Source organism: Peromyscus maniculatus, chromosome 1, assembly GCF_049852395.1.
Source record: "Peromyscus maniculatus bairdii isolate BWxNUB_F1_BW_parent chromosome 1, HU_Pman_BW_mat_3.1, whole genome shotgun sequence".
Taxonomy (NCBI): Eukaryota; Metazoa; Chordata; class Mammalia; order Rodentia; family Cricetidae; genus Peromyscus; species Peromyscus maniculatus.
The window spans coordinates 79,504,852-79,532,136 of record NC_134852.1 but is presented as its reverse complement, the minus strand read 5'-3'; the positions used below and the strand labels follow the sequence as shown (position 1 = coordinate 79,532,136).

Below are 27,285 nucleotides of genomic sequence, written 5' to 3'. Positions count from 1 at the left end.
TCAAACCCACCTCGGCCTCTGTCAATGGAAGGTCCAGCAGAGCCTGCAAACCAGCACTGGAAACTTTTATGTATTCTAATGATCTTCTAGCTGATTTAATGGGGGAGACAGTAGCTTCTCCAAGCTCAACAGCAATTTGCATTCAGAGCAGCTCAGCTGTCAGGGACCCGAAATGCTTTCGCACTGAGCATTTCCAAGTGACACGTGTGAACGCACATGCCACAAGAAGTTCAGCTCCCCAGTGAGGTGGGGGATGGTTCCAGAGCCGAGGGGACACAAACTTGGGAGACAAAGGTGCATACAGAATTGTTTTATTTAACTTAACCCATGTGGTACTTGAACTACTAGAAAAAAGCAGAGTAATAGAAACTCAAGTGGCCTTGGCTTCAGCCATTCAAAATAGACAAAGTTTCTTTTTTCATAATGTAAAGAATCCCGAGTATGTCGCAGTAACAGGAATAAATTCTTACAACAGAATATACAAAAACATTGAATTTTTTCATCTACTGATTTTTTTTTAAATATAAACAGAGGGTTTTTTTTTTTTAGGAATAATTTATACACAGAAAGTTATTTTATGTAACAAATTGGCCATATTATTATCTTTTTAAAACTTTTTTCTCTTTTTTAAGAAAAATTTTTTAACAAGAAAACTCAGAAATGCATTATTGGCGATGCATCTGTTCCATCTCGCCTTGATTTTTTTTTCTTCTTTAAATCCCAGAGGTAGACAAACTCTGGCAAATCTCTCCCTCAACCTCACTGGCTTAGGAAGCAGACAGGTGACATCACCAGGCAGGTATCTGTTCTACCTGTGTACATGTCTGCACAATGCCCAACGTCCACGAGAAACTGAAAAGACAAATCCAATCCAACCCAACCCACCAATGGTTCCTAGACCTTCTTCCTGTAGAGTTAGACAGTTCCACATGTTTTCAACAATGGTATCTTCTGGAACTGTAGAGACATGGCCAATAATGCACTGGGAGCCAAAGGACATGAATTTTTAACTCTTAAAAAAATGGGGGACAGGGAGACATGTTGTGGTTTTTGTTAAGAGTTTGTTCTGTATTGGGAACATGTACCTTCAGCATTTGGCTTTAAATACAAGTAGGCACAGCCTTCACTGGAATCTGAGGCGCCCTGTCAATGGCCCGCACATCAGAATTGTTTGTGTGATTACCGTGAAGCCGTTCTGCGTCCTGAAGCCCTCCCATCTCTGTGGCATCGCAGAAGTAGGACAAACACCAGTCACATGAGCCAGATGCCACCAGTGACCACCATCCCACATTGCTCAGTGGCCACACACTGCTACCTCCACAGCCAGCAGGGGTCTTGGTACTCTGCACCTGTGTGGGCTACTACACCCCACAGGGAAACGATCAATGAAGATGATTCCTTCCCCAGCTAAGGGTTCCAAGACCAAGACACTGAAGAGTACAGGAGTACTTTCAAAACCACTGTCATTCTTTTTTTCTTTCTTTTTTTTTCTTTTTTTACAAACTAGAGCACATAGCATGTGGGAAAGAGGGTGAACCACAGCTTGAGTGGGGGTGGGGGAATTTTTTTTTTAAATTTTTTAATTTTTTTGGTTTTTTTTGGCATATTGTAAAGCTAGCTAGTAAACAAGTGTCAAAAGAAAAAAAAAAGACCATAAACACATATTTGCACACACAGAGGGGGAAAAAGTGTTTTTAAATTATTTCCGGCAATTATAAACTACAAACATTTTATAAAATTATTCTATGTTCTTACAAAAATGCAATGAAACATTTAATTAGTTCTTGTAAACCAGATCTTCGTCAACTGACTACCCGTAATCTACTGGACTTAGAAGCAAGCCCTATTGGAAACGATAATGAGTGACTAATTAAAAAAAAAATGTTTACTGGAAAGATGCAGACACAAATGTGGACACACAAATCAGTGATTATGAAGTCCTCACATAAACAAAATAAAATCAATCCCTAGCACGCCCCAGACTGACAACTCCACTGGTAAGCGTGATGGAGTCTGAGTTCTTCAACACGAGGCTTAGCTCTAGAAGTTTCCAGAGCAGGATGCTATGTTTATTATCTGAAACCAAATGCCCACGATGACGCCACAGCCTCGATGTAGTTTCACACCTTCAGAAACCATCACGTCCAAATATGGTCCATGCTTCTTCCAAGCCCTTTACGCTTCCGTCAGCAACTCTCTTTACGTCCTGATCCCAGTCACTATAGCTTCCTACTGCCTGGTCATCCCATCATTCTATCAAGGAATGTTGGTTTCTCTAAATAACCAACCGGCTGTCAGAGTCGGAGGTCCAAACCTGGCCTGTGCGAGGTTTCTATCTTCAGCACCTCTGGCTGAACACTTCCAGCAAACATCCCGTCCTGAAGTTCTCATTTGTACCAACACCTAGTTCAGAGTGGCGTGAGAAAGTTTTGACCATCGTTACTGGTTTGTAAGGAGTGGATCTCTCTGGTCCAGGTCTCCCAATGCTGCTGCTTAGCCCAGGAAATGAAAAGACAAACACAAAGTAAAATAAAATAAAAAAAACCAAAACCATAAATTGATTACTGTTAAAAATGGGCCAAAGCATATCAATACGGTGGTCTTGTCACTGCAGGATGTCGGTTTAGGAAAGGAGTTGCCTCCAACACGGCGTGGCCACTCTCCGAGGGACCCAACAATGACGACAGAGGGCCTTGGGTACGCATGCTAGCCTTCTCACCCACCTGAGCTTAGTGTGACTTTGCCACAGCAGCTGGCTTGCTTCAGGTACAGCCACTGCCAACAGAGGTGGGCTGCTAAGGTGGGCTCCAGGAGCTCACAATTGGCTTAGAACTTGGCATCATACAGAGCTCATCCATCTGTTAGCCTATCCGAAAAACACGACCGCATACCAAACACTGCCATCTGCTCATTTCACAACGATCACTTGTCTATCTTGTGAAGCTGCTTTCCCTACCTTCGAACCGCCCGAGTCATAAGAAACAGGCTGGAGCTGGAGGGAGAGGCCGATGATGGCCTCCAGCAGTCTTCTATGTTCCGGGGAGGAAGCCTCATTCCAACTAAGAGTCAATGTTCTGACATTTCCTGAACGGAGATGGGGTAGTGTGGGTCTCACACAGCTCAGGTTCGACTGTGTCTCCACAACTCAGCGCCTGCTGCCTCAAGAAAGGGCTTTGTGGGAGAACACCTTAATGTTCACATCACCAGAACGATGTGCCTCAGTGGTTCACGTTACCTCAAGCAGTGTGAGCTGCTGTCAGGAAAGGAGGTTGCATGAAAAAGGCCGTAACTCAGCTTGGTAAGATTACTTGGAGCATATAGAGAAAAATCAGGAGGAGGTGGGAAAAATCAGCATGAAAGTAGGCTAGAACTGTGGATACGTGATGCCTTGCAACAGTCAAGATGGGTGGGTCGGTCCAGCAAAATGACTGCACCATCATACAAGCAAACTTTACTTTTCCTGAAGTGTTTTCTGGAGCATTTGTTATGATGGGCACTACACTGTTAAGTGCTCTCTACTTGAAAGAAAAAAAAATCTACATAAAAAAACACCAAGAACTTGGACAATTAAAAAAAAAAAAACCCAAAAAATGAACCAGCTGAATGATCTGTAGAAATCCAGTTATGGAAACTGGTAGGTATGTGCAAGAGAGGAGAGGCCACTATACCATGGGATCACCTAGAGTGTAGAGGAAGGAAAAAACCCTGATCAAACAGTATCTCCCAGGGACCCTGTGAGCTCTTAGGAACTCAGAGAAGGGCGGCAGTCTGGCAGGAGGAAAAGGACTCCTGAGCTTAACTTGAAGTACCGAACCGTTAGGCAGTTCTCCACACTGGGGGGGAAAATCACCCACCCTGTTTCCCAGCTGAAGTCCCCAGGGCCTGTGAGAGCAGCTGCTGGAACTGAGGAGTGCACCGTCCACCCCTATGAGCAGCAAAGTGATGGGATGGACAAGGCAGAGCACAGGGAAGGCTGTGTGCCAACCACTGGCTGTCCAGCCTCAAGGAGGTTTGGTCAGTCCTTGTTTAGCCCTGGGGGACGGGGAGGAGGAAGGAGGTACAGCAGCCTGCAGGGGGTGCAGGCTTTGACCTGCCCCCCTTTATCATACTGGCCTTCTTTCGGAAGCAGGGGGAGGGCAGAGCTCTCTAACTGCTGACATGGCTGTACCTGGGAGAGAAACCAATGCAAGACAGCAATGGCGGGTGCCCCTGCCACAGTGCAGGCCTAGAAGAGCAGCAGAAGGAGCCCACAGGACACCCTACATGTGCACACGTCGGGACTCTCAATCTATGTGTTGTTGGTGCCTCCTGCTCTCAAAACCTGGGAGTACCTGCTCTCTTGGGGATGATACATGTCGGTCATTCAACCTGTATAACGTTCCGTTCCAAGTCAGCCAGCTGAGGACGGGCAAGGGAACCCCTCCACCCGTGTGCTCTGGGCACATGGGGGTGCTGGGTTGGAAGCAGGGAAACCGGGGAGGGAACCAGGTGAGGAAGAGAATAACCAAAGATGCCCCAGGAAAAGTGAGCTTTTGGAGAGGAGTGGGGGAGGCTGAGTGAGTTAGTGTTGCTTTGACCCCAGAATCCAGCCTGGTCTCTCTCTGCTTCACCCGGGTATGTGGCCTGTGGTGTGGATGAGGTTACCAGTATCATTGGCCTACTGTCAGGTACTGAGAAGTGTGAGATGTATTGTTTTCTATATACCCACATGAAAAATAAGAGTGAGGTAGATAAATGTTTCAAAAACAAAACTCCCCCCATCAAAAACTGTCCCAGCTCTCTCTCTCGCTCTCTCTCTCTCTCTCTCTCTCTCACACACACACACACACACACACACACACTCACTCACACACACACACATTTTCCTCAGTATTTAAATTCATAATGGGGGCTTCTCTACAGTGATTAAAACAGGTATCACAAAATAAATTAAAACTCCTACATGTAATACCTTCTTAATAAATTTTTTTTTCTCTTTTTTTGTTAAGGGGAAACACTGTGGGGCAGAGGCTACTAAGAGCCGCGAGCCTGTAACTACAGACAAGCCAGAGAACTATAAACTTTCTTTTCTGTGTTTAATCTCCTGTCTGCAATCATCATCTTCCAGCTTTTTTTCTTGTTCATAATTGAAATATTTCCATCCCAGAAGCAACTCTCATGCTGTCACCACTCTGGTAAGAAGTATTAAAAACTCAACAGGACCGCCAGGTCCACAGGTCTGCCATTTTAGCTAAGGAACAGCAAAGGACCCCAGGGCTACCATGGGGTCAGCTCTGCTCCGTCTGCTACTCAGACCTTCTGATCCGGGAATGGGCTCCAGAACGCCACTGAGGCTGTGGCTTCTGGCCACGGGGTGTCGGTACCCTGCACCTTGCTCACACGGAGGCCACCCATTCAGACATTCTGGTTTCAAAGACAGGTAGGTCGGTCTGGTGAGGGTGATGGCAGAGGGGCCGCTAGGTCATGCTCTGCTGTACCCTAGGGACTCATCAGCTGTTTGTGTGTATGTGCGTGTGTGTGTGTGTGTGTGCGTGTGCGTGTGCGTGTGTGTGTGTGTGTATGGGGGACCAGAAGGATTAAATATCCATACCAAAAAAAATCCAAATGCCTACTGTCTGCAGTTAAAACTGCTATTGTATCCCCAAATAAGTATGTTTATGTGTGTGTCCCAACCCAACCAAGAAAGAGAGAAGGCAAGGGTGCGCCTTCTAACAATGGGGACTATAAACAGTAAATCAGGGGGTGTGAGATTTTTTTAACCTTTTTGTTCTGACCTGAGTTCGTGGCCTGTCCTGCATGGTAACAGACTCCAATGCTGTGTGCAGGGAAGTGTGGGGATCGGAGTAAGGCCCAGCAGGACCTGGATCCTGGCCTCCCATCCTCCTCCGTCCCCGACCAGCACTGCGCCCACAGGGCCTATGGGTTAGAAGATAACGAATGGGGCTGCAGGGAGCAGGGGAAAGGAGATGTATTTATAAAAAGGCATCCAACAGTTCATGGCAAATTATGTTCTAGAAGCATCAGTTACTGGAGAAGAGGAAGAAAAAAAATCACACTCTAGTACAAAGCATAGGAAGTTTCTTGGAGTGAGCGGAAAGGAAGAAAGGGTAGGAGGACCTGAAAGTTTCATAGATTAAATCCACAAAGATAAAGAACAAAAATAATAGCAGCTTTTTTTTTGTTTTTCCTGTACAGACGTATAGATGAATATCTGAACCGTAAAAAAGTTATAAAAGTGACATTGAAGACGATGTGTATGCAAATGTTTCACGGTCTACCATAGAACTGAGAGACCCATGAAGAAGTCCTAGTAACAGGGACCATGTCATCGCTGGGGTCCACTGCCTGCGCTGCTGCTGCTGCTGCTGCATGCTGCTGTGCTGCCTGAAGCCCTTCCTTGCACATCTGCACCAACAGCTGGGCTGAGTCCCTGCAACCTCTGGGGGCCAGGAGGGAGCCTGGGACAGAGGGAGGAAGCTGGTCTGAGGACCACCTTGACCCACAACCTGACCTTCAGGCTTGCTCATGGCCATCTCCTCCAGAATTCCTGGGGTGCTGTGGTGGGTGGGGTGGGGATAGGGGAGCCCGTTCAGCCGTCCCCATCTTCAGTGAGGGCAGGCTCCATCTTGCCCAGTAACCAAGTCGTCACAAAACAATGAGACCCAGGGGGGCGTGGGCTAGAAGAGCACACCGCGGCACAGTGGAGGCATCGCCAACGTGTCCCTCGAACGGTATTATCGACTTGATGCCATGTGTCACCCCCATGCCTCTGGACAGAAGGAAATCAGCGCAGGGAGTGTGCGCACGAGAAAAAAAAAACAAAAAACAAAACAAAACAAAAACAAACGAACAGAACTTTGGCAAAATTTGGCAGCATGAAAATGATAACAACCATGGATGAACAATGGCCCTTTGAAAATTTCAGATGACCCTAAAAAGGTTAAAGATACAGTTAAAAAATTCCATCTCAGTGTGTGCATTTTTTTTTCTCTCTTTTTTTTTTTTTTTTTTTTGTAAAGACCTACGGTGTCAGGCAGGTGTGTATGGGGTGATGAGGAGCCCCAGGGATGGCCATTAAGTCAATCTGAGGCTTCCCAGCTGGGCTTTCAGCAAACATTTTTCCCATTGTGAAGCAGAAAAGAGGGAAAGGAGAGAGTGGAAGTAGAAGAGAGGAAGAGGAGAGAGAAGGAAGGCAGAAGAGAAAGGCGGAGAATGAGGAGACTCGATTCTCGAGTGTCCTGTTGCTCTTAAGTGCTGTCCTTAAGGTTTGCAGAGGCCCATGTCAGTTAAGGGTTCGGGTAGGGAAATAAAAAGCTGCTTGCATATCGAAAAAAGGAAGGTCCCGAATGTGTTTACTGCAGAGAAGCCGTCTCCCGTGGGCAGCAATGGCAGTTCTGGAGATCCACTGAGGTACAGGAGGCTTGTGAATAGATTGTTACGACCTGCTCTCCCCCTGCCCACCGAGTGGGCACACACGCTATGTCTGCACGTGCGTCGGTGTCTGAGGATCAGCAGGTTGAAGACTGGGGCAGAGGCAGAGCCCTCTCGTTGGCGCGTCCCCCGTTCATGTGAGCGTAAGGCTGTCTCTCATCGAAACTGGCGCGGAGGACCAGTACTCCAGGGCCCGGGCCGTTCTCGGCCTTGTGTCCTGAGTGTCTTTCAGGCAGAGGCAGGGAGGCTGAGGAGGCCGAGGGGTCCAGCGGCACACTCTCCATGTTCTCAGGCTCCAGCTCCAGCTCCAGCTCCTCCGGCTCGGGGGGCTTGTTCTCCTCACTGTAGTAGAAGGAGACCTCCTGAAAGCTGGGCTCCATCTCATCCTTGATGCTGCCGATGATCTCCAGGAAGGAGGGCCGCATCTTTGGGTTGTACTGCCAGCACATACGCATCAGTTCAAACCTAAGGGGGGAGACGGAGAGGGGCTGAGATGCAAGAGACCTCTGGCTGAGGTCAGGGAGGCCCAGACAGCTGGACCACCTCTGCACCCCTGGCTTCTCATCTGGACGCCTCTGGCATTACCCTACCATGTATCGTGCCCAGAACCCAGGCCCAGCCACAGCGCCAAACCCAAACTCACTGCAGGTCTTGGTTCATGCAGAGCCCACCATGACAGGGCCCTATTTATGGTGGCAATACTAAGAAATAAAACAACCTCTTTTCTGTCTGAAGCATCTCTTCCAGCCGTGGTGCCAGAACCAGACCCAGGAAACCTCCACTGTTCCACTAATGAGAATCACAGCTTCCCTGACAGCCATTGTTCTCTGTGCCCCCACCCGGGACATTTCTAAGCTTCTTCCTGGCACTAGGGTGCCCCTGGCAGCGGGCCTGAGGAAGGAGGCGGCAGGGGTGCCAGACAGACGGACCACACATCCCAAGCTTGCTACCCAAGCCAGCACCTGCTCACTGCATGCCCCATGAAGGCAGAGCCCTGACCACAAGATCCAGGCTGCCCCCTGATCGGGGTCCTAATAGAAACCTCCAGTCAGATGCCAACAAGCCAGGGAAAGGCCAGAGCCTGAGTTTCTTCTACAAGCAACGCCAAGGCAAGAACACAGAGAGCCCATGCCGCACCTCCATCTCTCCCAGAGGTCACAGACTTCCGAAGAGCCCCCCCCCCCCCCCCCGCCCGCCCGCCCCCGTCACATGGGTCAGCAGCCACGCATGACAGAGGAAGGCTGCTCATGCAGCCACCACCCTGACCAGGAAAGGCCTGGATGTGGAGAGCAGCCCTAAGCAAGTGAAGGCCTGAATTAGCCACATCAAAGACTCCAGTCCCATGGCAGTGGCAGTCTTCCCCAGTATTAATGCTCAGAGATGGTAAAGCCTTCCCGAGGTCTGAGTGCAAACACTGACAGTGTGTGTAGAAGATGTCTGCTGTCACTTTCTCCCACTGGGTATTTATGGCTTGAAGACTGCTTCCGTGCAGAGACTGCTCCCACAGAGATGAACTAAACCTGCCTCCTTCTCCAGCTGTATATAACAACCCCGCTTCCTTGTCCTTGCTTATCTGTATGCAACAACGCTGAGACCCTCTCCCTGCCCCCTGCCCCCTCCCCCCCAGCTATATACAATAAAACACGCTGAGCTCTCAGAGCCCAGTCCACTCAGCCCCAGGGTTCCTATGTGCACGTGCTTGTGCTTTCTTGATTCCCTTGACGCCCCTAGTCAAGTCAGGGTTCTGGTACCCAAGCCGCACCGAGTGCTGCATCCAGGCTTTGACAGATGGACAGGAGAGAGAGAAAAGGAGTACGGGGGTGGGGGTGGGGGTGTGTGTGACGATTCTGAGCAGGGGCCACCCAGCAGCCCTCATCCACAGGAATGTAAGACCAAAGCACCTTCCACCTCTGTCCCTGAAGAAAATTCAGTTTTGTTTTAAAACTCCTGCTCAACAGATGCTTTACACTAAAATCCACTACATGGAACTTCGCAGACGCAAGAGTCTCACAGTACCCCAAACTGGCCTCTAGCATGGACTGGGTCAGGCTGACCACTCAGAAGCCCTGGGTCAAGTCAGGTCAGCTGGAGGGCAGTGACATTAAGAGAGGATGGGAAAGGGTATGTTGGAGGTCCGTACAGAATTAAGCATTCTAGGGGCTCAGGGGGCAGCCTGTTTTGGTAAGGTGAATTCTACCGGAGCAGAGCTGGTTACCCATCACCTGTGGCTGTTTTTAAGCTCTTCTGTAGTTTGAGTAGTTAAAGGCTGTTTAGCTTACAAGCCTACAATATTGACTATCTATCCCTCTGGGGATGAACAACCCCCCCCCCCCAAGGTAGCCAATGCCTGTGTCAGAGGGACACAAGCTGGACCAAGACAAGGCTAACTAGTTATTTTCACTGGGGCCAAGTGATGGTCCCGGTGGTATATGCCAGGTGGCAGATAGGCAGCAAGAGATTTGGGCATGGGGGCCACATTAGTCTTCAGGAGCCAGAGATGTTTCTCTACTATGACAATGATCACCACCCTAAATTTATAGATAAGGAAAATTATCTATAAAACCACGACATTGAATCATTTGTCTGAAGTCACACTGGTGAGATGGAGCAGGAGTGAGGCTCTCTGTCAAACAATATAGTTACACTTTCGTTACTTGAGGAAGAGTAACCATGGTCCCACTGGGAGACTGCCCTCCCCTGGCGCAGTTCACAGACAGATCTCATGAGAGGGCTGAGTCTGCAACGAGAGCAGGCAGGTAGCACGCTCCTTGCCTAGTCTGGTTAGGTACCAGAGAAGCCTGTTCTCCCAGTCCCCATCATTTCCCCCAAAATTAATCAAAAGGGGATGTAAATACAACAAGGAACTCATCTCTGTGGCTGGGCTGCAATTTCCTCTCTGGCCGACCGGCGTATTCCCTGAATAGAAAAAGAGCAACTGGGGGCAGGAACATGAGATACACCTGGCTCCATGCCCTGTGGCCAGGGGTGGGGGTGGGGGCGGGGGCCGAGGAGGTGCCACCAGCAGGCCAGTGGTGTGGTGACATCAGTACACACAAGCCATGTGATGCCTGCTTTAAATCACTCCAGAGCCAGCCCTTCCAGGGCTGCCCATAAAAGGAAGTCTTTTTGCTCTGTGCGATTTAAGACCTTGTTTTATACTCTTTCCACAAGAAAACTCTCCAGGAGACTCTGGGATTAATAAAAAAGCTGGTAAAAGGCTTCTTCTAAAAAAGCACATTTTAAAACTGCGGTGAGTGAGGGCTTTGTTTTTACAGAGCATACCCCTCTTGGAAGGTGTATACCCAGCTCTCCCCCCACAAATGAGGGAAGGCTCAAGTGAAAGTCCTGCCCTATCTTGAAACAGCTTCCAGGGAGAAAGGTCTATCCCAGGGGTATGTGCACCCTGTTATTTCCACCCTCCTCTCGGCTCTTGGGTCCCCAACCACACCCCATGTCCTGAACTGGACAGGCACTGGCAAGCTGGGAAGTGTTCAGTAGCTCATGTCTACAGCCCTCCTGCCGCTGACTGTTAGCACTGTAGCACCCAGTGGTGACTCTACCCAGACTTCAGGAAGGACTACAGGGCTGAGAGTGAGTCCCCTTCTAGCATCCCCAAATAGCCAAGGATGTTTTGGGGCTACTTCTCAGCTAGGATCTGAAGGGAAGTACTAGACAGCCCAGGCGCTGGCACTTAGTTCGTGCCACGGCTCACCAGGCAGATATTGTCATCTGCCTATTTGGATCCTACTCAAGCAATTTATCTCTACAAAACCAGCCCCGGATTCCCAGCCACCTGGGGGGTGCTAGAGTCTGGGAAAGGAAAAATGCAAAAGCAGTCCGATTTGACGGAGTATTATGTCTCAGCTGCATCTGAGCTGGGGACGTCGAGCTAATAAAAAGTTCCAGTTCCTTCCTGAACCCTGCATCCTGAAGACTTGGCCCCTGAGTTTTTGTGGCTGAGCTCAAATCACCATCCCATCCTTCAGCATTAGGGCTGGGACCTGCTTCAGGGTCTCCAGGTTCCGTGAACTCCGGGACTAGCCTCTGACCTCAGCAGGGTTAACTGACAAATCTGTGTGCAAGGCACTGAAATCTAGGGGTGTTGTGGAATATTTGTTTACACCGTCAAGATGCGTCTCTGCCTAAGGCACCTTCTGATTGGTTTAGTAAAGAGCCAAATGGCCAACAGCTAGGCAGGAGAGACTAGGCAGGACTTCCAGGCAGAGAGAGGAAACTGGGAAGAGGAATCTAGGAGCATGATTTCACCAGCAGACTCAGAGCAAGTCAGATGTGCTGTACAACAAAGAGGTAACCGAGCCATGTGGCAGACGTAGAGTGAAAAAACATTACGGGTTAGGTAAGTCATAAGAGCTAGTTGGGAACAAGCCTAAGCTAGGGCCAAGCTTTTATAATTAATCATAAGTCTCTGTGTCATTATTTGCGGGCTGGCGGTCCAAAGACAGTCCAACAAGAAAGCGTGTTACACGCGGTGGAGAGGGTAATGATGGGCTCTGTCTACAGTGTGAACATGGAAACCAGTCCTGCTCCCATATCACAGGACTTGCTAGATTAATTTGAACGGAGTCACGGCCCTGACACTCAGTCCAGGGCACCCTGGGGTTTCACGGCAGCCTTTCCTCTAAAGCTAGAACACTCTGTGATACTGGACACTTGGCTACTCCCGAAGCAACCTGGTTCACATGCAGGCACACTGAGGCCGCAACACACATGGCCAGGCCGGGTTGCTCCTGCCCCGGAAGGGCACCACTGAAGCCGTTCTCTACAGGTGAGACCCAACAGGTTTCACACTGCCCTCAAGGGTGTTCATTTACTGCATCCAAAGAATCCTTTCCCAGAACACGTCTTCCTCTCCTCAGCAGCCCAGAGGATTCAGAAGGACACCACACTCCCTGCTGAAGCCAGCCTGTCTCCCTCCACTGTGTTCTTTTCTTAGAAAGGAGACAAGTCTGCCAATGGGGTTCTGAATGGCAAAGCAGAAATGCCTTCCGAATCAATCATTTCACATTCAAGAGCAGCCTCTGTGTGTACACTTCCTCCTCACTCGATGATGGGAACAGGAAGGCCACTGCCTTTCCCATGGCAGGTGGCTGCTTCCCAAGCATATTAAATTCATACCAAAAAAAAAAAAATCCAGTCAGCTGGAGATGGATCAACTTCAGAAGTCCCATGGGTTTCTGAGACAAATGTTTGCCCCAGTATAAAAAGAGAGAAAACAATACCTCTCCTGTGACTAGTCCTAAACCACAGGAACGAAACTCACACCTGCTCTTTTGAACTGTTTCTCAGCTCGTGTGAAACATCGCTGATTCTAGTATCCAAATCTATGCTGATGCGGTACACCCTCATGCAAATTTCTGGGCAGCCACGTTCATACACCTTCCCTTAAACTCTGCCCCGAATACCGACTAGTCTTACCATGGCCTAGTGTGAAGACTGCTGCCCCACTGAGGTGGAAGCAAGGCTGTGAGGGGTACCCTGAGGAGCACTCAGGACCCATGGAGATTCTCTAGGTAAGCTCCCCTGCAGGGTGCAGACCTTCTGAGGTCAGTGTAGAAAGGATACCGTGGCAGCACTCTCCTTGAAGATGATGCCAGGGCACAGCAGGCAACGGACAAGCCAGTGACTCAAGACGGCCTGCTGCCTGTTCAATTTTGTAAGGCCCTTCTAAGTGAGACAAACAAAACACGAGTATTAGCCTGGCGGTGGTGGCGCACGCCTTTAATCCCAGCACTTGGGAGGCAGAGCCAGGTGGATCTCTGTGAGTTCGAGGCCAGCCTGGTCTACAGAGTGAGATCCAGGTCAGGCACCAAAACTACACAGAGAAACCTTGTCTCAAAAAAACAAAAACAAAACACGAATATTTTGTAAGAAGGAATGGGACAAATTCAAACTTCAATATAAAAAAAAATATGAAGTTTTAGTTGGGCACCATTGACACAAGCCTATAATGCCAGCAGCAGAGGAGGCTGAGGCAGGAAGATTACCCTGGGCTACATTCTTTCTCTCAAAAAAAAAAAAAAAAATCCCCACTTGCTGATTTCTGTATCTGGTTTACATCACTGTGGCAAGCTGAGGGGTAAGAGTGAGCATATGGTCCACAGCACCACAAATACTCTCCAATCTGTTAGAGAAATGTCCTCAGTCTACGTGGAGGTCCTCAGAGAAGCCATGGCCTCACACGGTGCAAAGACACACCAGTGTCTACCTGAAGTAAATCTGACCTCCACTGCACCCCCAGCCCCTGAAGTAAATCTGACCTCCCCCGCACTCCCAGCCCCTGAAGTAAATCTGACCTCCCCAGCACCCTCAGCCCCAGGTACAGGACTAAAAGCCCTGCCTCAGAGATCAGCAGCAATCTCCTGGAAAGCTCAGGCGAGTGTCTCTTCATCAAGCTGCTCCAGGCTTCCTTTAGGAAGTCCGTGAGAAGACATTTTCAACTAAATTCTAGATACAGGTAGGGAGATGGGGTGTCCAAATGAATTCATGGAGGCTCCCTGAGAAGATCTGACCAGAAATGCAGGAGACCCAGTGTCCTTCTGTCTATATGCACTGCACTCGGGGAAGCAGAGGCTTCTATCTCTAGTGGCTTTTCCTGTGCACACACTCAGCACTATACACTGATCCAGGCTACAGTCTGACTGCACGGTCCTACCTATGAGGAGACATTGAGAACCAACATATAGGCTTGCTGATGGAATGGTGATAGCCTCACAGGGGCACATTCTCTGGTATCCTCTTTATAACATCCCCTTTTAATTCATGTAAGGGATCTATTGGATGGGTTAGGCTTCAGCTGGATCAATGTTCAGAAATAGCAGGTAATGAGCAAAACACCCATAGAATATACTCCCGGCATCACAGGGTGCAGAGTGCAGGCTCCCTTGGCCACAGAGTCAGGGAAATAAAGCCACACACACTTCATTCAGGGTCAGTACTGGAACAAAACTCCAGGGGCTTTGGAGTAAGAAGAAGGCCTGTCTTTGCTGACGGGACAGTGATTTGTGTTTCTGAGGCCGTCTTGACTTATCCTTGCCTGTGAGTGGGTATGACTCCTGAATATGATGGGGTGTTGCACCAGGCTGCTCACCAGCTGATGCGGAGTTGCTCCAGTAGGAGACTATTCTGGGTGGATCTGACTTAGAGAGGAAAACAGGAAATAGAGGTTGCCCGTTTGGCCGAGAAGAAGCCAGCAAGGTGCTGGGTTGCAAAGTGCGATGGGTGCAGATGTGGTGAGGACTGGGGTGGTCACAGACTCCAGGATCTCAACACTGTCCCTAGCTGACCTCATTCCTACAACTGCAAGGGGCTAACTTCTACGAACCGTCTGATGGAGCCTTGCGTGGGACCAGGCTGGCCCACACCTTTACTGCACTGTCACAAAATTCCAAGCACAGTTACTAGCACCTCTGTGTGGGGTTCCTGGCCACTGTCCACACACCCAGCCTCTGTCTGTACATACCTCACCATCGGAGGCTCCATTTGAGTCCGTGTTTGTTGAGGAAGGGTAGGTAGATATGAGCGTCTTTTGCACAGACCGAGAAATCCTGACAATCCCCTGGGATTCTTTCACAAGTGAAGCTGAACCTGATTTGAAAAGCGTTTCTAGAAAACTCCTATACTGGTCTTGACGTATCAGTGGGAACCTACCTTGATGTTTACCCTGCCTGAAGGTGTGCACGTCAAAAACAAGTACACCCCTCACAACCTGTACCTGATGAACCAATCAGAATACCTTCTTATCCCCCTTGGAGACTCATTCTGGGAAGGTCCACTCTCCTGACCCACTGAGCCACCAACACTGGACAGCAAAGCAAGGCCTCCACTCAAGAGGCTGCAAACAAAACATGGATGCTGAATGCCCCACCAAGGCCCATAGGTGAAGTTTCGTCCCCAGCTTGGCAACACTGGGGAACCTCTAAGAGGCGGAGCCTAGCAGGAGGGTGCCTCCAGGAGGATGACATCAGGACTGCAGCCCTGGAATGGCTCTTCTTCACTCTCTACCCACAAATGAGACTATCTGCTCTGACAGTCTTATTCCACCATCAGAGCTGCCTCGCCACCAAAGCCACGGAACCCCCTTACGCCCCCACAACTGGGAGCCGATGCAGATGCTTCTCCCCGTGAGCTGATTACCTTGGAGGCACTGCTGGAAGTCACGATGCTGAACCCTGACGCATACATGGCACCATGGGTACACTACTACCACCTGACAACTCTAACCGGCACAGGCTGTCATTTTACCAGAAGCGGAGCAAGGCAACAGTTTCACCAGCACCCTAAGGGGGTGTGCCTAGAAGAGTATGTCCCAAGAGAGATGAGCTCAACCTTGCTGCTGGTCTGTACGACTCACGGGGATGGAGCTGAAAGCAGACGGTTTGTGACCTGGTACTGGGGCTGTCTGAGGTTTAGCCTATGAGTGCAAGAGAGTGATCTCGACCGCAAAGCTCCATGTGAACCTGCTGTACAGACCCGTCAGGTCTGCCCATAGCTTGGGGGAGCTCTTGACTCTGGCTTAACAGTATTAACTGTTGCATTATTGCCTTAAAAACTAAATTTTGCATGGAAAAAACCGAGCCAGGATTGCTATCGTCCCATATTTCACATAGACAGGGGGCCTGAGAAACCACAGTGCCAAGTGCCAATCAGCATTGGGGACTAAGGACTACGGGATGGGATTAAGGCATTGCACAAAGTCACAGAACCAACAAAGCTCATCTCCACCAACAGACAGATGAGCCCTCTTCTAATGCTCTCCTGCACCCACGGCAACAGAGGGCCTGCCTCTGGAGTTACTAATCCTAAGGGGCGGAGGAAATACATACAGCATGTCAGGGCAGTTGTCCGGCTTGTCCAGAAGGCCGCCCTCCATGACGAAGCGAAGAACTTGCTCGTTGGACAAGCCTTGGTATGGTTGCTCAGCCAGTGTGGCAATTTCCCAGAGGACAACCCCAAAGGACCTATGGGAGAAACAAAACTTGAGTAGCTCAGAAAAGGATGGGCGGGATCAGGTCCCCTTCCTTGTTAGCATTTTTTTTCAACCCCAGATGCTGAAAAAGCTCCTCAATGTGGTGACAGCACATTTTGTATGTCAAACCAGCTACCTGGCTAAGTGTGGGTTATCTGGCCTTCTCTGTGACTGCTAACGCTCCCTGTAGGGCCACTATAGCCCAGGTGGCGTGGCGGAGGCAGCTGAGGTTGTGAGGCTTCTAGTATCCCTCACATAGTTTCAACTTCAGCACCTGGTCCCAGCCATTACTTGGTGGATATAAGCCCAACTAGCTTTCACTCAGCACAGAATGCAGAGGACCAGGTCCCTGCCTGGTCACTGGCTTGGGACAGCCAAGCATCTTAACTGTCTCATTAGGGGATGGGATTCTGTTTTTTATCACAGTCTGCAAATCTCTTTGCTGATGGTTCTCCACACTACTGCAAAGGAGGATCTGCTTGGAGTTCTTAAAACAGATGGACACCTGGGCTCCCCAGAGCAGTTCTGATCTGATAGGTGTGGGGTGGGTGGGGAGCTGGGTCTTAGAACGTTTAAAGTTGTGTAGGATCTTGACTTGGGTCAAGGAAGATGAAAACTCACCCCCGACAGAACTCAGGAGCCACTGGCTGGGGAGGGGGCTGTGTCAGGTAGGGAGCTGGGGTAAGACGCACTGGCCCATGGTGCATGTCATACCTAACGAAGAGTCCTTTGGTCTGGAGGCTGGCTGAGGTCTATAAACTCAGCAGGCAGAGCAGTGAAGTGTACAGTTTGCCTGTCAGCCCAGAAAATCAGACTATAGGAGATCCATGTGTGCAGAAACTTCAGATGGGTAACGGTGGTACTGTCAACTGTAGTGTGAACACACCTTCTCAGAGAGAATCCCTGCCTTTGCCAAATCCTCCCTGGCCTATCTGCTCTCCCACTTGGGTTGTGTAAATGGAGTAAAGCAGGCTGTCCATTGCAAGCCAACAGGAAACTTTGGTAACCCTAGTGGGGTTGAGCCCCACAGAAGAACCTGGGACTGGTGTTTTCCACTTAGCACTCTGAGAATCCCGGCCTAAGCTGAAGCAGGAAGCCTCTGATTGGATCGTAATGTCTGGCTCGTCGCTTCGGCTCTCTTCTATGAACAAAAGGTTTTTTTGTACAAATTGATACTAAGCAATGTTAGACAGGAATAGAACCTCAGCAGCCAGACCCAAGGTTCTTCGGAACGAGCAGTGACTACGATTTAGTCTTCAAATTGTACAAAAGACCCAAACAAGCCACACTCTGCAGTGAAATCATGGTTCTGAAAAACTTGGGCTCCGAGAAATGGGTTTCCTGTCAACTTCAGTCACAGAATCTGCCTTCCAGGGCCTCCATGCATGGCCACATCAGAGGTGCTCTTTGTAGACTGCAGCGCCCACCCTCACATCTGAAATATGGCCTGAGTCAAGCTGTGATGTATGTGGTTTTTCTACTTCCGTCAGCTGCAGGCTGGTCTTGACAAGGTTCCCTTCCGGGCCAGCTTTCCTTGCTTCCAACGCCTTCCGTGGTGTACCACAGGCTTCCAGGCATCCAGTAACAACCTTGGCTCTGAGCTCTGACCGCCTTATCTAGATGGCTGGTTACTTGACACTTGAGGAACTCAGCATGTCTCCAAGCTAACTTTATCAGGCACCCCGTTTTCCTCCTCAACTCCCTGCAGCCAGCATCCTGGTCCACACCAGCAGTCTGCCAATATGGAGGACACGAAGACAGAGCACAGAACAAGAATAAAGATGTCTAGAGACACAGGCTTGCCTGCCTGCCCTTGTGAGGGAGGGGACAGTCCCTGGAACATTTCTGTGATAAATGTAGTAGGTGGGATTCAGGGCTTGGCTTGACTTAAAGTCCCTCCCAATGCCATGTTCCTAAGGGCTCCTACAAAGCCAAACGAAACTCTTTGAAATTTGTTTTGGATTTTTACCTACTTAGGAACAACTGTCTTATGACTGTGAATTCAGTCTAAAACGATCGCCATTCTTCTAAGAGGCACAACTTCAGTTAGAGCTGAGAAGCACTTTATCCATTCCAGTGTCCTCGCTGTCCTCAGCTGTATGCCCAAAGGCTGGGCTGAGAAAACAAATATCCAGAGCACCGTCCATGCCTTGGCACTTGATGGAATGAGTTTCAAAGGCCTTTCCTCTTTCTACAGACATTTTCTTGTGGCTTTGTAACAGCTTTGTAGTCCAAGTGGGGGAAATCGGCAGGGAGCACCCCATATGCCCCTTGCCGAGGCTTGTACTGACAGCTGCTACCCAGAATTGGGGTGGAATGAGTCTACGTGAGACTTCACTTTTGTTCCCTCTGCTGACTCTGCTTTCCTACCCTGCAAGCTGACCTCGAAGCTTCTAGGAACGCGAAGCCCAGAGTAAACAGAACAAGTGTGGCTCTAGGTGTGCCCTCGCCTGCCACCTCCTCTAAACATGCAGCCGAGTGCTCTGATTTGACAGGAAAGAGGGAACTTCGGATGAGCTAACTGCAGGACAGGCCTCATCCTGGAGTCAGGAAACAGCCAGGCGGTGCTGGGTCAGACTCAACAGCTATTTCCAATTTGCACCTGTCTTCCATAGAAGAGCCAAGGCTCTTGAGTGGGAAAGGTTCAGGAGGCTAAAAAAATGATGTCAGTCACTACTGGGAATAGTTCCTCTGTGTGGTCATCTTCGGTTGGGAGTAAACAACTACTGTTTTTGTCACACAACAGCAATGGGATCCCCCGAGAGGAAAGCCAAGACGCTTGCTGACATTCGAGGAGGGGGACGTGCCAGGGCTCTCGCCTGCCAACAACTCCACTTGTATTTTGGAACCCGATGACCTCTACACAGCGTTTCCAGGGAACGGCAGTAAACAGTACTACAGAGAAGTCTCTGCACCCCTCGGCCATCGTGCCTCCACAAGACACTTTTGTTCCTAAGGAAGATGTTTGGGGTCAGCAGCGACGGACACCCATGGTGTGTGTGTGTGTGTGTGTGTGTGTGTGTGTGTGTGTGTGTGTGTGTGTGTGTGAGAGAGAGAGAGAGAGAGAGAGAGAGAGAGAGAGAGAGAGAGAGAGAGAGAGAGACATTGGGTGGGACCAACAGGAAACCACAACTGCCACCCTCCAGCCTCGGGTTTAAATAAAAGCGCCGCCTGCAATCTGAAGGTTCGATGGCAAGAGCGCATACATAGTCCCAAGCTACTGAGAGTGAGAAACAGAGAGGGAGGCACAGGCAGAGGAGAACTAGACAGAAATGAAGGCTCAGACTTCGGGCATTCCCCCGCTCCTTGGAAACACAGTATCAGCCAGAAGGGGGAGAATGCTGCTTCTACATATTCACTCCTTGGAGTCCCACAAATACCTTCTTGTTCTAATAGACTCCACACAGGAACATCTCAAAGACAAAGGGCTATGGAGCACTGAACGCTGAACTCGAGCTGGCAATGGGTGACAGTGAACAGGGACCAGGAAGAGAATAACCCAGGAGCCCGAAGCTGGAGGGTCCAAGCTGGCCACGCAGGGAAACTTTCATACCAGACATCTGAGTGAGTAGTGAAGACTCCATCCTTGAGGGACTCAGGAGACATCCAGCGCACAGGCAGCAGCCCCTTCCCCCCCTTCCGGTAGTAGTCTGTCTCATAGATGTCTCGTGTCATGCCAAAGTCTGCAGAGTGAAGAGAAGGCACAGTCACTTAGCTGAATCAGGTCTTGGGGCAGCAGCAAAGGCTCTGTGGCTGCCCCAGAACGGCGTCCTCGGCCTTTCTCCACATTCAAGGTGAGACTCGTCCTTGCTGCACTCTTAAGAGGCTTAGCATTACAGCTTGTAATTTTGTAAGGCAGGCAGAGTAAGACAAGATCAGTCAAACACAAGACATCTCTGGTCTCAATAATTTATAATCTGGTTCCTTAAGAAGTTAATTCCCTTACTGCATTTAAATTGAGAAGCTGTTTGCAAATTATTGAATACCATGATTTATCAAGAAAATATACACGGCGCCGACCAAGGCTGAGTGACACGCAGTTTTAAAGCCTGATCAAATACACTGGAGGATGTGGACCTCATTTACTTGGTAGCATGGCTCTGCTGCTGAGGAAAAGGCCTTTTACCACTTAGTAGGGGAGAAGATATTTGGAGTAACAATTCATGAAGATAAAAGTACACAGTGAGTAGCTGAGATGCTCTTTACCAGGCTCCTGGAGCTATTACCCAACACCCTTTCCCAACACAATACTCCCACTCATTTTTGAAAATTTCTTCCATTTTCTGAGTCTCCTGAAGTTGTCACATAATTATGGTTGATGGCAGGCTTGCTTTATAATCTCACATTATTGTGTCTTCATCAAATTTTGATTTTCCACTCAATCACACCATCTTTTCTCACATAAACTCTTCCATTCTCCTTCCTGGGAGAAAAAGCTGCTCTACCTTAAAAATGTCCCTTCACATCTCTAAGTGGTGCCACAAAGAGGTTCCAGAGGCCAAGCAAACCCCACGGAGAATGAAGTTTCTTGGATGTTAACTAACACAATTGACTTGCACTGTGTACGAACTACCAGCTGCCTCTGGGGAACAGACTTGGGGTGTGTCATCCCTGAGACAAGAGGTACTGGGGGACACTGAGGAGGCCGCCTGAAGAGGAAAAAGGAAGTGCTCAAGTCTCATCCCTGAATTAATCCAGTGACATGCAAATGAGAGGATCTGCTTTGACTTGCATAACAGGGGAATTCTAGAAAACAATCTCCCTTTCTAAATGCAAAAGAAAAACAGAACAAACCCTATCTTCCTAAATACGCACACAAAATTTAATTCTAGAAAGAAAAAAAAAATCACAATTCCAAGAGAAACTATCCTCCTGAGTGTGCCACATGGTTAAACAGCGAATATAATCCTTACTGATTTGGATTTTAAAAAGGGAAGAAGGACAAAAAAGTGTTTTTCCCAACTGTAATGCAAAGTGGGACAAGAGCAGCCTTAACTGAGTTTCCGCCTGTGCTGGGAGGCATGCACTGGAGTGCAGGATGAGGACACAGGCTTGCTGTCTACACCAGGTTCTTCGTGCTCGCGTCCTGGCTGTCCTAGTACCACTCTCATTTCAGAGGAGGGGAAACATTCAAATGGAAGGAATTCGCCCCAGACCACCCAGGTACTTGAACAGTGGCTTCCTTTAAGGAGTAAAGCATGTCCTCAAGCATCAGTGAGTGAACAGGAGGCAGGAAGGATCTATCACAAAGGCATGGTAAGAGGATGGCTTTTATCTAGAAACTCTGGGGCAGGATAGCCTCTTGGTGGCTGACCACCAAGCTGGGCTCCCAAGGGCTCCAAAAATGAGCATGCAAACCCAGGGACAGGTATGCTGGGGGACTCTGAGTAACTCTAAATGATGGGTGTCTGCTCTATAGTACAGCTGCATGCCGACACCCCCAACTCCTGCAATCAAAGCAAATGAAGACAGAGAGCCCTACTTTGGATACTTCTGTAGAGAAAATATTCATTGCTCACTTAAGAGACCAAAGAGTTCATTTAAAAAAAAATCACTGCTAGGGTTTAGGCAAGTAAAACATCTCTAGAACGCACGTTCAAGAGGTGGCCAAAGGCTAGTGGCTGATAGCTTTTGTTGTATGCTGTCCCCTCTGCTCTTTCTCGGGATGGGCACTTGGTATGTTTCTGAACAGCTGTCCTATCACAGTAGGAAGGTAAAGGCCTGGTAAATGTAGGTGGTTTCCTGAGCAACTTTGTCACTACTTAAAAAAAAAATATTAAAAGACAAATAAAAAACACATATGAACGGAAAGGCTGGGGAGCGTCTCTAGCCAGTGACCAGAAATAAAGTCCAACCGGTGTTTTCATATCACAAGGTGTTGGCAGCAACGTGGGGTCTAACGGGCAGGCAGGCTGAGCAGCTACGGCCACAGTGGAAGTCCTATGTATGACAGAAAGGTCAAGAGCCTGGAGCTACCACTGGAGGATGCAGCTCAGCGGTAGAGTGTTTAACTAGCATGCATGAGGTCCTGGGTTCAATCTCTGGTAGCAGGAGAGGGGCGAACTCTGGGCCGAGCAGTCCCAGGGGTGAAAGCCAGGAAGCAGTGCTCTCCCTCACCTCACATACCTACCTTATCACCACCACTACTCTATGCAGGGGCTTCATCACAGGGGCAATGCCTCCTAGGAACCTCACAGGCCTACGTAGGGACAATGTTCTTTGTAAGCTAATAAACTTGATGGGGGATTGGATGCTGATTTTTATCCTCAAACCAAAGTTACTCGAGGAGGCCAGCTGTCCTGATAATTTCTGTAACCCACATTCTACCCGACCACTACGTTAAGGTGCTCTCAGGATTACAGCCAGAGATAGACAATCACACATCTTGGCACTCAAGGACAAGCCACTGCACCTCGGGGACGTCCTGAAAACCTCTCCAGGGGCAGTCTCACCCCTGCGAAGGCCCTAAAGCACCTGAGCTCAGTTTCTGCTCCAATCAGGAACGCAAAGGACACACCTCCAATTTTGACTGTGAAGTCTTCAGCTACCATGCAGTTCCGAGCAGCAAGGTCTCTGTGGACGAACTTGTTGGCGTTGAGGTACGCCATGCCGTCTGCAATCTCTCCGGCCATCTGGATCATCTTGCTTAAACTCGGAGGAATTAGGACTACATTATTCTGTTGCTGATTTAAAAACAAAACAAAACAAAACATGAGCATCTGGAACTTTTTCCCCCCCTAACTGTAAGGTTTATTCTAGGTGTGGCAAACCCATGTTCATTTAATCTGAGCTCCAGAGGAGGCCTGCAGGAAGTCAGGACTTGCTCAGGAGGAACCTATCATTGCTGAGCTCTGGTGTTGTCTGCTCTGCTTGTTCCCTGACCATATCACAGGGCGGCGAGGGCAAACATCAACTGTACTCCCCTTGGGTCCATCATTACCCGTTCGTTCTCTCTGTCCACTCCACACACATGTATACACGTGCATGAATGATGTCAGGAATCACCTTTAATTGCTCCTCCATCTATTCACTGAGGCAGGGTCTCCCCATCCATCCCAAAGCTGGTTAACAGAGCTGACTCTGGGCATCCCGATTCATCCTTCCAAGGCTGGAATTATAGGTGGACTGCCACACCCACCCTGCCACACCCACCCTGCCACACCCACCCAGCATTTACTGATGTCCAGGGACCTGAACTCATGCTTGTGGGGCTTTAACCAGAGAGCCATCTCCCCGTCCACTATTTCCTATCTGGAGCAGGACGGAAGGTGTTTCCAGTGAAACAGGAAGCTTTGGTATCAAGGATTCTCAGTTCCTTAGGTTCTCACTAGTTTAATGCCCCTTTGACTTCCGCAATCACAAAGTGCAAGAAAGAGGAAGGACAGCACACCTGTGCAAAGGCCAGACCGAACAAGCGTGCTTCCTAAATGGGACACCACATGCTTGATTTCCCGTGTAAGCTGCCAGGACTTACTCGTCTTCATCCCCTTCTTCTAAGGTACCACAATCCGGAGACTAACGCTTTCATCTTGGATTAGTGTTTTTTATGGGCACTGAGGACAACTAAAGTTCAAATGAGTTCACCTTGGGAGAAAACAAGGTCAGGGACCACAACATGGACCAAGACCCTGTTTTGCAGAGGAGGGCAATGCCTTTGGCCCTGAAAAGAATTAATCTAAGAAGCGATAAATTAATTTTGACAAAATAAGCTAGGTTGTGCCTAAGGGGCTGGTGAGAGGCTTAGCTGGTAAAAGCATGCTGTCAAGACTGAGGAGACCTATGCTCAACCTCTGTGGCGGTCTAAATGCAAACGGCTCCCACAGACTCACAGGGAGGGGTGGCCTTGTTGGAGGAAGCGTCTCACTGGGTGGGCTTAGACAGTTCAGAAGCTCAAGCCAGGCCTAGTGGCTCACTCTCTTCCTGCTCTCTGCAGATCCAGATGGAGAACTCTCAGGTACCTCTCCAGCACCATGTCTGACCGTGTGCCACCATGACAACAATGGACTAAACCTCTGAACTATATAAGCCAGCCCCAATTAAATGTTTTTCTTTGTAACAGTTGCTGTAGTCCTGGTGCCTCTTCACAGCAATAGAAACCCTAAGACAATCCCCCAAGACAGGCATGGTAAATGAAGAGAACCAACTCCCTCAAGGTGTACGCAAGTACACACACACAGACAGACAGTCAGACACACACACACAAATCTGAAGGCTCCCTGTCACCCCAACTCCATGTGAAAACCATGCTCCCATTGTTTAGACACTAACAAGCTTGTGAGTCTGTACCCATACAGCAAATTATGCCTTGGTTTCCCCAAGTGCAAAGTATCTCATCCAACACTATGAAGTCATCTCACTTTCTTAGGTCCCATCCACCCACCTCCTGAGTTATTTTGAGAGTCACAGGAAGACCATGACAAGGGTTGGAGATCACACTATCTGGGCGGTTCTACACAGGCCTCATGTACTCTAGCCACGATGAACACCCTGGGAATGCTGGCTCTTGCCCAGGGTCGCTAAGTTCTCATGGGATGCTGGAATCTAGAAAGCAGGTAACAGCCCTCCAGCATGCCTAGGAGTACTCTCCGTATTTCACGATAGGCTTGGTGGAGCTCATTCATTTATTTAATCATTCCCGCTTCAATTCAGGGGATGTTTCCAGGGGATGTGACAGCATCTGGAGGAAGCCTGAGTCTCCCATTTCTTTTACACTGGTACTTCCCCCTCTCACACTGTCTTTTAGTACCTCTAGGGTTTTAAATATGCATGGCAACGTAGGACCTCTGCAGGTGACAAGTATTTAGGCTCCTAACACATATTGGAATAGGAATGCTGTATAAGTGTTCAACAGGAGGCTGTCACTCACCATGTGAAAAACAATCAACAAAAAGGATTTAATTATATGCAGCAAAGGCTGACTTTTTGTCAGTTCATGATATCATGCTGTCATTTTCCCCTCATTGAAAGAGAGTAGAAATCTTTAATTGGGTTATAGCTCCCTAAGACAAGCACCCATCCATACATCTCTCAAGGTAAATATGCAAATTCCAATGGGGGAGAGGTAGAATATACTGAAGCTAGGATATAGACACTGGAGCTGGGGTACAGACACTGGAGCTGGGGTGCAGACAGTGGAGCTGGGGTGCAGACACTGGAGCTGGGGTACAGACACTGGAGCTGGGGTACAGACACTGGAGCTGGGGTACAGACAGTGGAGCTGGGGTGCAGACAGTGGAGCTGGGGTGCAGACACTGGAGCTGGGGTGCAGACACTGGAGCTGGAGTGCAGACACTGGAGCTGGGGTTCAGACACTGGAGCTGGGGTGCAGACACTGGAGCTGGGGTGCAGACAGTGGAGCTGGGGTGCAGACAGTGGAGCTGGGGTGCAGACAGTGAAGCTGGGGTACAGACAGTGGAGCTGGGGTACAGACAGTGGAGCTGGGGTGCAGACACTGGAGCTGGGGTGCAGACACTGGAGCTGGGGTGCAGACACTGGAGCTGGGGTACAGACACTGGAGCTGGGGTGCAGACACTGGAGCTGGGGTACAGACACTGGAGCTGGAGTACAGACAGTGGAGCTGGGGTACAGACAGTGGAGCTGGGGTGCAGACAGTAGAGCTGGGGTGCAGACACTGGAGCTGGGGTACAGACACTGGAGCTGGGGTACAGACACTGGAGCTGGGGTACAGATTCCAAAGCTAGGATATACATGCAAATACTTTTTTTTTATTCTGACTTGAGTTAGAAAGACAAAACTTAGATCAGGTGAATTTAAAGGTAAGTTTTACTTCTGAAAGTGGCTTTTAGTAATTCACCTTATCTCTTTATGTGTTATTAACATGTTATGTACATGGGTGTTGTGCCTGCATGTATGTCTGGGCACCACTTGTACAACTGGTGCTCACGGATTCCCTAGAACTGTAGTTAGACCGTTGTGAGCTGCCATGTGGTGCCGGGAATCCAACCAGGGTTCTCTGGAAGAGCAGCCAGTGCTCTTAACGGCTCCTTGGAGCCATCTCTACGGACTTCATCTGTCCCTTATACCTGGAAAACTGAGACCCCGAGGCCTCTTACAGTTGCCTGAGGATTGGAGGTAACCAATGGCAGAACAGCCTTGAGGCCACAAGTTAGGGGTTTTATTCTGTGCCTGAATTAGGAATGAAGGGAGTTACGCACTTCCTTATTTTTGGAGGCGTCTCAAAGGACCACTCTCCAGGCGTCTATTGGATGAAGCTTTTCTCCTGCTGTAGAATGGATATCAGTGGGGCGGGAAAAGGCTCCACCGGGAACTTGGGACTGATGCTGGGAGAAACAGAGGCTGGCGGAGTTACGGCGATCCATTCAGAGCTCGTGGCTCTCCTCAAACCCCAAGAGCACACGCGATAAGTAAATGAGGGTATTTGTGAACAGGGACTCAGGACTGAAATGAAGGAGCTGCCCCTTGGGAGATGTTTAAGTTGTAGAGGAAGAGAAAACAAAAGCCGACAGAGAATGGGAACAGAAACAGAAAAGGGGTGAGAAATGTTTCCCTTTGGAGAGAGTGCAGGGACACAAGCTGCTTATCCACAGTAACTAAAGTCAGGACCAGAGTGAGGACACCAGAGCCACTGAGGCAGCCCCCTAAAAGGCAGTTGGCCCTGGCAATATTGCTTAACGTTCACCTACCGGTTGACTCTTAGAATTAAGGACTGATAAACCAGACTCACACATGCTAAGAAGGGGAAGACTCTGCAGTGACCAATGAAAAGTTACACAGGACCTTATCAGGTCTACAGTGTGCAATTTCCACTAGACTAGGCCAAGACCATGCAACTGGGATGATGATCACTTCAAAGTTCAAGCAGGACACTGGCTTATTATCCAGCCTGA

At 49.2% G+C, this 27,285-nt stretch overlaps 2 protein-coding genes across 4 annotated transcripts in view; one reads left to right on the top strand and one right to left on the bottom strand.

Annotated features, from left to right (window-relative positions):
• Pgpep1l (pyroglutamyl-peptidase I like) overlaps window positions 1-7,013 on the top strand; it is a 31,790-nt gene extending 24,777 nt beyond the window's left edge. For both annotated transcript variants that reach the window (XM_042277851.2, XM_042277855.2), the window contains exon 6: window positions 6,196-7,013. The gene's annotated coding sequence lies outside the window, so the exon portion shown is untranslated. The remainder of the gene's footprint in view (window positions 1-6,195) is intronic.
• The window catches only part of Igf1r (insulin like growth factor 1 receptor), a 300,024-nt gene continuing 273,034 nt past the window's right edge, over window positions 296-27,285 (bottom strand). For both annotated transcript variants that reach the window (XM_006984420.4, XM_076544807.1), the window contains 4 exons: window positions 22,935-23,100; window positions 19,971-20,100; window positions 16,275-16,409; window positions 296-7,896 (listed from right to left, as the gene is read on the bottom strand). In XM_006984420.4, the coding sequence (XP_006984482.2) occupies window positions 7,509-7,896; window positions 16,275-16,409; window positions 19,971-20,100; window positions 22,935-23,100 (819 nt within the window). In that variant the 3' untranslated portion in view covers window positions 296-7,508. The remainder of the gene's footprint in view (window positions 7,897-16,274; window positions 16,410-19,970; window positions 20,101-22,934; window positions 23,101-27,285) is intronic.